Consider the following 12,182-nt stretch of genomic DNA (forward strand, 5'->3'; position numbering starts at 1 on the left):
GACAGTTTCCTCACGTACCGGAGCCACTGACACACGTAGACACAGTGAAATCAATGCATCTGTGCAGATGTCATTGATTTTTTGCGGACCGTGTCTCCGTGTGCCAAACACGGAGACATGTCAGTGTTTGTGGGAGCGCACGGATTACACGAACCCATTAAAGTCAATGGGTCCGTGTAAAACACGTACCGCACACGGACATTGTCCGTGTGCAGTCCGTGTGCCGTGCAGGAGACAGCGCTACTGTAAGCGCTGTCCTCCCCACTGGTGCTGAAGCCGCGATTCCTATCTTCCCTGCAGCAGCATTTGCTGTAGAGAAGATATGAATAATCGTGTTTAAATTAAAGATGCATGTCCCCAATCCCCTCCCACCCCCTGTGCGCCCCCCCCCCCCGCTGTTATTAAAATACTCACCCGGCTCCCTTGCTGGCTGGCGCTGCTTCCTGTCCTGGCCGCACCTTCTACTGTATGAGCGGTCACGTGGGGCCTCCCATTACAATCATGAATATGCGGCTCCACCTCCCATAGGGGTGGAGCCGCATATTCATTACTGTAAATGAGCGGCCCCACATGACCGCTCATACAGTAGAAGGTGCGGCCAGGACAGGAAGCAGCGCCAGTGAGGGAGCCGGGTGAGTATTTTAATAACAGCAGGGGGGGGGGGGGGGAGGGGCGCACAGGGGGGGGGGACATGCATCTTTATTTTAAACATGATTATTCATATCTTCTCTACAGCAAATGCTGCTGCAGGGAAGATATGAATAGCGGCTTCAGCACCAGATGCAGGGGACAGCGCTAAACTTTAGCGCTGTCTCCTGCACGGTGCGTGTGGTACCCAGTGGGCACACGGGCGGCACACGTGTGCCGCACTGATGTGCCACAGAAACGCAGCGGCACACGGACACGGATAATTCCAGTACCGATTTTTCCGGTACCGGAATTATCTGGACGTGTGAGACTGCCCTAAACCAACTAATGCTGTAGGACATTCTCGAAGACTGACAAACATTGTGGAAAGAGAAGAGGCGTGGAGTGGCCTTTTAAGAGAACAGCTATGGTTGAACATCTTGGGCATCGCAAATCTATCCATTCAAACTAGCCTACATTCACATATCCTTGTGATCCATCCCAGTATTGTCCATGTTTTTTATTTTATTTCATTTTTTTTTTTTTTTTTTACTGTCCCATAGAGTTTCAATGAGCCAATGGATCAATGTTCGGTCAATGAACCTCTGAACATTTCCTATTCTCATTCTTTTTGCGTATCGGACTTGGAAATTAAAGGGGGTTTTCCCACAAAATACATTTTAATCAATAGATCTTGGAATAATAATAATTTCCACAATTAGATGTGATTAAATAAAATGTCTCTGTGCTGAGATAATCTTATAAATGTGCCCCTGCTGTGTACTGTGTAATGGCTGTATCTGACCATGCAGGAACATGGGCTGATCATACCACCGCTCCTGGGCAGGGGAGGAAGCAAAAAAATATGCAGACATTACAGCATGGGATCATAGCTGCTGTGTTCTGTGAGGTAAAACTTTTCACTGCTGGTTTATAAACAATGTTTTACCTCACAGAATCTGCTGTGATCCCATGCTGTCCTGTCTCTATACTTTTTTGCTTTCTCCTCTGGAAGGAAAAAAAAAATTAATGCAACTAAACTGATACCTGAGAGAAAAATCTGTCTGTTTCTCTCTGATGGCAACACTCGCACAGATTTGTGTATCTAGCCTTGGGAAAATGAGATGTAGTACCCATCAGTAGCCACCACATAATGGATGGGGCTGCCAAGTTCCACCTCCAGATTTTTGCCAGCCGTATTTTTTTTCCAGATTATATGACCAATGAATTGTAACTGAGCCACTTAAACAGTGGCTTTTGTCAGCTGCCGGACATCTTTGTGAAGAAAGACTGTGCAGGAAAGTCCTGTCCCCCAGCTGAAAATATGATTTGGAATGGGTGATGAGCGAGCATGCTTGGGTAAGGTGTTATCCGAGCACGCTCGTGTCTTAATTAAGTATTTTCGGCATGCTCAAAAAATACGCTTGAGTTGCCACCGCTGCGTGTCTTATGGCTGTTTGACAGTCGAAACATATACATGGATACCTGTTTGTTAGACAATCCCTGCATGTGTTGCTGCTGTCGATCAAACATGAGACGTGCAGGCAAGGCAACTCGAGCATTTTTTTTTTTCGAGGACGCTGAAAATACTTGACTAGGACATGATCATACTCTGATAACACCTTATCCAACCTCACTCATCATATTTAGGTAATAAAGATAGTTTGGATTTCAGTCTAATGGGTCATAAAAGGAAAAGAATGCATGCCACCCCCAATTCACATTACACCATATCAGACAATTGATGGGGTGATGCCTCTGCCATGAGTTACTGTGTGGTGAATCCAGGTCAAGTGTTCATTTCTTTAGTTTTACTATTAATATGCACACACATTTTTTTAAGAATTCTGGCTTGTTGCATAAAAATGTTGCAGCTTTTAGTATTTAATGCCAGACCCAGACAGCAACGCTAACTTTTTGAAAAATTGGTGTAGCTTCACCAGGAGGGGCATGGCAGGGTGATTACTGTTGACAAATTCAGCATAATTTTCATCATTATAATGGTCGTAAGTTATGATAGAAATGTACTCTCGTCTCTGGCAGGAGAACATTTCTTGCAGTGGTGCACGGTAGCTGAAAAATGTGCCAAATTCATTAAAGGGTGCATGCCTCTTCATGAAGATTTTGATAGGATAAGCAGCACCGAATTCATTAAAGGGATTGTCTTTAGTCGCTTTGTGTGTCTGCAGACTTGTGAATATTCAGTGTGAACACTGCTCGCTGTGAGGATTCTCAGGTACCGGTGCCACGAGTGGTCATAACTGTACAATTTGCATACTCCCGGCCACATTCTGACTAGACCTCTGTAGCCTTGCTCAATACCCTTGCATTGAGTGAGGCTCGCCCATCTAGTCGCCTCCTGTATGCAAATCACATACTTGTGGACCCGCTCCCACCACTCCCACCACTCCTAGCGCTGGAACTAGAGAATCCTCAGAGCTCACAAACTTGTACGTTTTTAAAGCCGAACAACCACTTCAAGACTAGACTAATTCCTGGGCCAAAGATAATCTGTAATAACTAGAAAAATGAAAAAGTGCAAATAATTAAAGATCTCTTACGATGGCACAATTTGGGTTACCATCGCCTTAGGCCTCTGGTTTGGGGACAGACTATCAGAATTTAATGTTTTATTTCCTTTTTCCCATATAAGAAATGTTTTATACGTTCTTCTGTTATCTTTGCTACAGGGCCGTCCCATAACTCCAGTGTACACCATGGCTCCAAACGTGCAAAGGATTCCAACTGCAGGCATTTATGGCGCAAGCTACATCCCCATCGCAGCCCCCACCACAGCCACATTAGCCACACTACAAAAGAATGCCGCTGCCGCCGCAGCGGTGTACGGGGGATATGCTGGTTATATACCTCAAGCTTTTCCTGCTGCAGCCTTCCAGGTTCCATTACATGACCTCTATCAAACCTACTAAAACTGTCATCTCAAGGAAGCGGGCAGGGGACTGAAGGAACTCTAAAATATTTATGAAGAAGCAAAAAAAAAAAAAAAAAAGGCGGAAAATATATCCCTAGAAGAATATTTTATATATGTGAATTTTGTTTTTCTGCAAGTCAGTTTTTAAGATGCATTCGTTCAGACATTTCTTTTTGAGTTTTTAATGCTTTAACCATATAGTTTTTATACTATGTGGTTTGGTTGCTTAGGTTTTTAACAGTTTATACATCGGCAACATATCTGGTATGAAGGTTTTTGTTTTTATATAATATTTTTAGTCCATTGTGCACTAGATATAAATATATATGTATATCTGTATCATGCAGAATATTAAATATTGATGCAGAAGTGTTTGTCTGTAAAAAGTACGTGAGCAGCTATAGTCTACAGAGTAAATATTCCATATTTAAGAAATATATGTAGAGAGAATATATATATAGATGTATGGAAGGTACTTAATTTATAAAGATATACTGGACGTTCTTGGGACCAACTAAGAATATATGGCGTCTGCCAAAATTTGTAAACTAGTCGCCTCTTGGGATTGAGAAGAGCGGTCGTGTAATATTGCAAATGTTAGTGCCAATGCAATGAGATTTTATGGGCTTCATAGACAAGTTGGATATATTTCCTTATAGGTTAGACTGATAATTCGGGCATCACTGCAGTGCCTTAGGGCTTTAGGCCAGTGGGGAACCCTGGTTCTTCTTATATGCAAAAAAGAATGCAATATTGGCCGCAAAGGTTCAGAAATTAAAGTGATGCGAGCATTGCAAATGATTGCAGAAACTGACATACCCACGGGGTACTGTGAAAGCCATGTCATATCTGTGGCAGTGTGCCCGTAAAAGCATTTCGGAAGATGAACTACATCTCATGATATTCAGCCGCAGCTAATCGTCACACTGAATATACAAGCAGACCTGCGCCATCAAGTCAAGCAGACTCGCACGATGGGCAAGGATGCATTTATTCTACTACATTCCTGCATCACTTTTGTCATATACAACCCAATGGTCAAAACTCAAAGTCCTTTTTAAAATTAAAATCCAGAATGGTTTTTTTTCCCATCTTCCAAAGAGCTAACAGGTGTTTTTTTTCTTTCAATGAATTCTATCTTCAGCACAATGTTTTATCTAAATAGGTCCAATATTCCGGTGATTGATTTCTTAATACATCTTAATACCAGAAATGCTATAGAGTCCAATAATCATTTTTTGAATGCTGGCTGTGACCACTAGAGGGAGCTTACGGCATACTATTTGTGCATAAAGCCCAATAATAAAGGAGTATGCAGTAACCACTCCTAGGGGTAGCGGACACAATTTTATATTTTAACTCTATTTCTACGTGAAGTATTTGAAGCTCCTTGTTAGAAAAAGAAAGCGCTGTCTTCTAGCCTGACAATAATGATATATGAAGAAATTAAATCCGGACAGAACTGTTGGACCTTAAAAATTAACGTTGAAAAATGGCAATTCACTGTAAAGCATGAATTTGGAAGAGATGGATGAATTATTTATTTAATTTAAAAGAAAAATGTTGATCCATTATTTTGAGACCCCTGAGTGGCATCTTCTGACATTAGTACCTGTAACTGAACAATGCAACAGGCACTGATGTTTTTTTTCGACAAAGGCAATATTGTGCCATCTGTACTTTTTGCATATGGAATTAGTTTATAAGTGGCAGACATTTATCAGCATTTACTATAAAGCATAGAACTCAGGAATTGCTGACATTTGGAGGTATGTGGCCAGCTCCCCAAAATATGATATTTTCTATGTGTAGCATACATTTTAGATATTGCAGATCTCACCCTTTAGCTGCTGAGCTGCCAGCAGTCACGTCCTGGGAGCTCTAAAAAAACTGGATTATTTAGTTTTTATATCATGTTCCTTATTTGCATGCTTGTATTCTATGGGTGTGTTATTGGTGTGTTTTAGAGTAACTATAACCTTTTTTGCCCACCATACTGGGTGGCATCAGCGCCGGGTTGCTGCTGTCTCTGAGATGGAAACTGGTTAATATGTATTTCAGATAGTATGTTGCTTTTTTTTTTTTTTTTTGCGCTGTGTTTTTTTGGGGAGGGGGGAGGGAGCGTAGGACCATTTGACTTTGTGCTAGTGAATATATTATTTCATTGTTGTTTTTTTTTTGTTTGTTTGTTTTTTCAGCCTGTTTAAAGGCTTTTAGAACAATATTTAAGTTGAATGCAGCATTTTCTTGTGTGGTGTTTATTGTAACTCATCAGATCTGTGCCATAATGTTGCATTGAATTTACAATATATTAAAAGATTCTTTTATTTATTTGTTCTCCACCATTAGCTCTTTGAATGTTTGTGCTGCTGTAGCACGCGGCTGCACAGGGGCCATGTTTTATAACCTGTAATATCATAATATTGTAATAGAGCAGTAGCTTACCCATGACACATCCTGATTAGAAAGAGGGGGCTGAATGCTTGTTTGCCTGACAGCCATTCCTGTTGAAACCCTTATGCATATGAACACTATTATTGGCTGAGCATTGAAGAGAATCCGTCAGCAGGTTTTTGCTATGTAATCCGAGAGCAGCATAATATAGGGCAAGAATGTGATTCCAGGGATGTGTCACTTACTGGACTGCTTGGTGAAGTTTTGATAGAATCCCTGTTTTATCTGTTGTAGATGTATCAGTGCTCAGAATGTGGAGCTGTGCATAGCCCCGCCCGCTCTCATGATTGGCAGCTTCCTGTGAACATTGTCAGCAAGCAGCCAATCTGTGGTGGGGGAGGGGTTAAATAGATTAGCTGGACTGCTGTCCACATGAGACCTAGTCCTGCAGTGATAATCCCATCATAACACACTGATAATATTGAAACGACAGCACACAGTCTAAGGCTTGGTTCATATTGCGTTAATGTGACCGCGCTAACGGACAGCGTTGCACGGCAAAATTAACGCCGTGCAACGCGTCCGTTAGCGCGCCCATTAACAGCAATGGGGACGCGCATCACTAGCGCGTGCCATTTTCGGCACGCGCTGGCGATGTGCCGGTGTTTTGTGGCGCGCCGCGGACCCTGCAAGCAGCGTCCGCGGGCGCCCGAGGTCCGTTCCCCGCTCTCGCAGATCGGAGATCTGCGAGAGCGGGGACGTTTAGCGCGACCCCATAAAACAACATTGCGTTAGCGCAATCTGCTAGCGCTAGGCGCTAAACGGATTGCACTAACGCAATATGAACCTAGCCTTATAAATGAGACATCTGTCTTGTCCTATATTATGCTGTTGTCAGATTGAGTGTCCCGGAAACAAAGTGGAAATGTTTTTTCTTTGTGAACTAAACTTTTCAAATTAACATGAAAAAAATAAAAACAGAGTGCACTTGGTTGCCATCTCTGTGTCATCCGAGTGCTGGCAGATTTTTACTGTTTAAAAGGTTGGAGAAACTTGAGTTTTTACGACATACTTTTATGGTAAAAATGGATGAAAACTGTATCCGACACACTGATGGAAAACTGTCCTCGTACACAAAAAAAAAAAAAAAAAAAAACCATGTCGATGAGGCCTATCACCATGTGGTTTTAAGGTCCAGCAAGGGTTGAGGGACTGTGAGCATATTTAATAGTTCTCGTAGTTGCATTACATAGTAAAGTAGGAACAGTAGTTTTGTGAACACTGGATAAAATATCAACATTTAGGTTTTTATGGAGAGAAAAAAAGATTGTATTTATTATGATGGATTAGCACAAATCACTCATTGTCCAGGCCGCAGTATTCTTTCTTGCACGCGGTTTATTTTTAAGTATTGCAGGTCAATATATGCCCTTCAGTTAAAAAAAAAAAAAAATAATAATGCTGAAAATCTGCATGGAGCCTAGTTGGTTTTGTACAAGGGTTATGAATAATACACAGGGATATTGTATGATGCCATACACCTGTGCATGCATATGTGGCCATATACCACTTCATAACCCCAGAATCTGAGGTAGTGACTGTCCAACTTATGTTCTGATATTTTTACATCGTACAACATTTGAAACATTACTACTAGTCATGAGTGAGCATGCTGGGATAAGGTGTTAACTGAGCATGCTCGGGTGTTGACAGAGTGTCTTCGGTGTGCTCGAATACTATGTTCGAGTCCCCGCGGCTGCATGTCTCGTGGCTGTTCGACAGCCGCAGTACATGCGAGGCATCGCTTAACAAACAGGCACTCCCTCCATGTGTTGCAGCTGTTGAACAGCCGTGAGACATGCAACCGCGGGGACTCGAACATAGTACCCAAGCACGCCGAAGACACTCTTAGTATGGCTACGTTCACATTTGCGCTGTTGGGCGCAGCGTCGTCGACGCATACGTCATGCGCCCCTATCTTTAACATGGGGGGGCGCATGGACATGCGCCGGTATGCGTTGTATTGCGTTTGACGACGCATGCGTCAGTTTGACGCACCAGACAGGGCACGGAGAATGCTACTTGTAGCGTTTTCCCTGCACCAAAATTCAGGAACATTACAAGTTTATGTCAACGCATGCATCAAAAAACGCAGCGTTGTGTATTGCGTTGTTGGTTGCGTCCACGACGCTGCGCCCAACAACGCCAATGTGAACGTTACCCATCAGAGCATGCTCGCCCAACATAAGTACACCACACCACATGCAGGCTGGAACGGTCATTACCAGCAGGCACAGATTTCTGCCACCCATCAAATAGACCACACCACATAAAAGAAATATCCAGTATTAATATTTGTATACTGTTCAATATATTTATATCTTAAATTATCCTTTAAAAGGTGCCCATCGCCTGTAGGCATAGGGTTTACTCTGCTTAAGCTCTTGATGTGTTTGACACCCATCTAGAAGGTGTAATACATGGGTGACTATATCTAGAAGGCCGGTATCCCACTTGCAACTGCAATGCGTGAAACTCACGCGAGTCTCTCTCCTCAATACCCGGCACTGCCGTCGTCAGTTCGGACTGGAGAATTCAGAAATACATGCAACCGCACGCTCCGGTCTGAGTGCCAGGTATTGAGGCGAGAGACTCACGCAAGTTTCTTGCATTGCAGTTGCAAGTGGGACATCGGCCTTATAAATATAGTCCCCCATGTTTTACACCTTCTAGACGGGTGTTGAACACATCAAGATCTCCTTGAAAGCCAAGTCTTAGGGGAAAAAAAACCAAAAACTATGATCTGGCATTCTTTTATTTTCCCAATTGATCTCCACTGAACGTGCTACCATATTGTCCACTGTAAGCGGATTGTGATGCCTTAATTTGGCTACAGACTTGGTGTATTCTGAAACCATTTCATGAACACTACTGAAGAGAAATATATTTTTATGCCTAAACTTGAAGCCAGCTTATGTCTTGACAACAAAATGCACAAAAAAAGGGGGAAGAATCCCATGACATGCTTTACTCTTCTTCCTAAAGAGTTGACTGTTAGGAGTTTTATCTCGCTCCCTTTCCGATACTGGTATTTGTGTGTTATACAGCCCTTATGTTCTTTGTGAGTTTGTGTTTCTATATTCGCTTTGTATTTTAAGAGTGTAGAAAATAAAGCATTCCTTAAAAGTGTGTTAGATCGTGTTTTTTTTAATTTTTTTTATCTGCAACAGAACATGGCGCAGCTCAGTGTGCGCACGCGTTTTAAGGCAGCTGCAATGAATGGGGTTGTATATGGTCAGCCGGACGTGATGAGCACAGATTGGGTCAGTGCTCCGGTCCTTCATCGTTATGTCAAGCATGGCGAACTTTTGTGGACGTTTTCCCTCCTTGGTTTGTTCAAGGCCACAAAGAAAAGGATGACTACTCCCAACATTGGCTATAACTAGTGGAAGCATTCAGCGATGGCAACGTGACTTGTCAGAGCATAAGATCATCTGCAATCCCACTTGAACACTGATTCAAATCTGTGCAAAAAAAAATGCAATAAGTCGAATTGCTAATACATACTTTGGTTTAGATCCATGCAGAAGAAAAAAAAAAGTAGTAAAACCCAAAGACACCACTGCCACCAGACAAATGATGAAAAATATTTTTTTTATTTTTTTTAAAACATAGTTTAAAATACGGTACATATTGATGGACCATCCACATTTTCCCACACAGCCAAAAGGTCCCCTTACACATTAGGCTAATGTCGGCCGAACTGACAATATTCATGGTTCGGCTGACAATCTAATATGTATTAGTCGGTGTGAATGTTGATCATGCGTGTCCCATTTTGGACTGCGGATCGGTTGTTGTCCTGGAGGACACATACAGGACCTCTTGTTTGGCTCAGCACTTATGTATTCTCTACGAGATAGCTGCCAAATGACACTTCAACTTAGAAAGTGCTCCTGTATATAGCCCCTTACCGACCTCCGCCGCACTATTACTGCGGAGGTCAGATTACCTGCTTTGATGTGGGCTCCGCGGTGAGCCTGCATCAAAGCCGGGACATGTCAGCTGTTATGAACAGCTGACATGTGCCCTCAATAGCAGCAGGTGAAATCGCGATTCACCCGCCGCTATTAACTAGTTAAATGCCGCTGTCAAATGCTGACAGCGGCATTTAACCTCCACTTCTGGCCATCAGGCCGGAAATTTGTTCATCGCCGACCCCATCACATGATCGGGGGTCAGCGATGCGTCAGCATAGCAACCAGAGGGGTCCTTGAGACCTCTATGGTTACTGATGCCTGCTTGCTCTGAGTGCCACCCTGTGGTCGGCGCTCATAGCAAGCCTGTAATTCAGCTACATAGGAGCGATCTGATGATTGCTTCTATGTAGCAGAGCTGATCAGGCTATGCCAGCTTCTAGCCTCCCATGGAGGCTATTGAAGAATGGCAAAAGTAAAAAAAAAAAAAAAAAGCTTAAAAAAATTATAAAGGTTTAAATCACCCCCCTTTCGCCCCATTCAAAATAAAATTTAAAAAAATGAAACCTACACATATTTGGTATCACCGCGTTCAGAATCGCCCGATCTACTAATAATAAAAAAAAACGCATTAACCTGATCGCTAAACAGCATAGCGAGAAAAAAAATTCAAAACGCTAGAATTATGGTTTTTTGGTCGCAGCGACATTGCGTTAAAATGCAATAACTGTGTCACGAGGCAGAAATAGGAAAACAGGAGATGAGGAATCTGGGCCCTTGAACTGCCCCTCAGGCTAGGGGAAGCCCTGTCTTTCCTTAACTTGGGGGTACCCTTAAAGGTAGGGAGGCCCAAGTCACCGACCTGTCCCTGTCTCCTGTTAAACCCTGAACTAAACCCCAAACCCCCACCCAAGGAGGTGAACAGTGTAATCAGGACCACAAAGCAAATAAATAGGAATAAACAATATGAGTGAGAGGAACACGATACCAAAAGGTGAATGCACAAACTACAAAGGGACAGAGAAACAATAACACCACACTTAGCTTTCTCTGCTGCAATGCACCACACAGCAGAGTAAGGCACCAGGAATAAGTATAAAGCTGTAGAACAACAGCACTCAGCAAGCTCCTATTCCAGCAAGGTTGGTATCCAAAGGACCTGTATAACCAACAGTCAGCTGATGCACCAGGTGACCTTATAAAGGATGGTGGGAGTGGTCACAAACATCAGCTGACCCAGCACCAATGCAATAACACCAGCGGCCACCGGGGGGAGAAAACTGCATTAACCCCCAATGACCAGAAAGGAAAAAAGGTTTAAAGGGACTCTGTCACCTGAATTTGGAGGGAACAATCTTCAGCCATAGGGGCGGGGTTTTCGGGTGTTTGATTCACCCTTTCCTTACCCGCTGGCTGCAATATTGGATTGAAGTTCATTTTCTGTCCTCCGTAGTACATGCCTTTGATGACCTTTGAATGCAGCCCGATTTTCATGCACTGACACAATGCATGCAGCATTTTCATAATCTGCCTGATTCACTCAGATGAATCTACAGCCATCTGCACCTACCCCAAGAGTGAAATCTGCCCAACTAGACTTTGTGCAGAAATACATGAGAAAAGGGCGCTTTTGAAAAAACTTCCCTGTGAAGTTTCAAAAGGAGCATGCAGAAAAGCACTCCCTTAAAAGTCCATCAGACATCTGATACCAGTTTCCGATGCTCATGTGGCTGCTGTAAAGCACAGAACTGAACTGCTGTGAATGGATCAGAGGAACAGCTCAGTGATGCTGTCAAGTCAGGGCTGCCACCAGAAATTTCAGGGCCTCATACTTGCAACATATTTGGGCCCTCTTGAGACTCTGCCCAGGCTCCACCCCAGCTCCGCCTCCATCTGCAGCGTCCCAAAGTTCTGGTCGTTGCAGTAATGTCGCTCTGCCACTAAGGGGAGCGATGTTATGTCTGATTGCGCTAAAGGAGTTCATCTGACCAGGTATCACAAGCACACATTACACTTCACACTCCGGCCACCAGGGGGAGTGGTTCTATCTACTAGGCCACTCCTCACACTCTGGTAAAACTGGGGGTTGGACGGGAAGTTAGGCAGAAAGAGCCCGGGAGAGTTCGGGAGAGGACCTGTCAGGGGTGGGATCCTGACAGCGGCCTAGAAAGAGGACAGATCATTACGGAGCCGCCCCTGCACTACCTTGCGGCGGCATCTTAAAAAAGGACATGAAGCGAAGTATAGTGTGG

The 12,182-nt window shown here is 43.4% G+C and overlaps 1 protein-coding gene across 10 annotated transcripts in view; it reads left to right on the top strand.

The window, feature by feature from the left end:
• RBM47 (RNA binding motif protein 47) overlaps positions 1–9,142 on the top strand; it is a 201,800-nt gene extending 192,658 nt beyond the window's left edge. For all 10 annotated transcript variants that reach the window (XM_069744560.1, XM_069744567.1, XM_069744563.1 and 7 more), the window contains one exon: positions 3,318–9,142. In XM_069744560.1, coding sequence (XP_069600661.1) covers positions 3,318–3,557 — 240 coding nt within the window. In that variant the 3' untranslated portion in view covers positions 3,558–9,142. The remainder of the gene's footprint in view (positions 1–3,317) is intronic.
• The last annotated feature ends 3,040 nt before the right edge of the window (positions 9,143–12,182 follow it).

Source organism: Ranitomeya imitator, chromosome 1 (genome assembly GCF_032444005.1).
Source record: "Ranitomeya imitator isolate aRanImi1 chromosome 1, aRanImi1.pri, whole genome shotgun sequence".
Classification (NCBI taxonomy): Eukaryota; Metazoa; Chordata; class Amphibia; order Anura; family Dendrobatidae; genus Ranitomeya; species Ranitomeya imitator.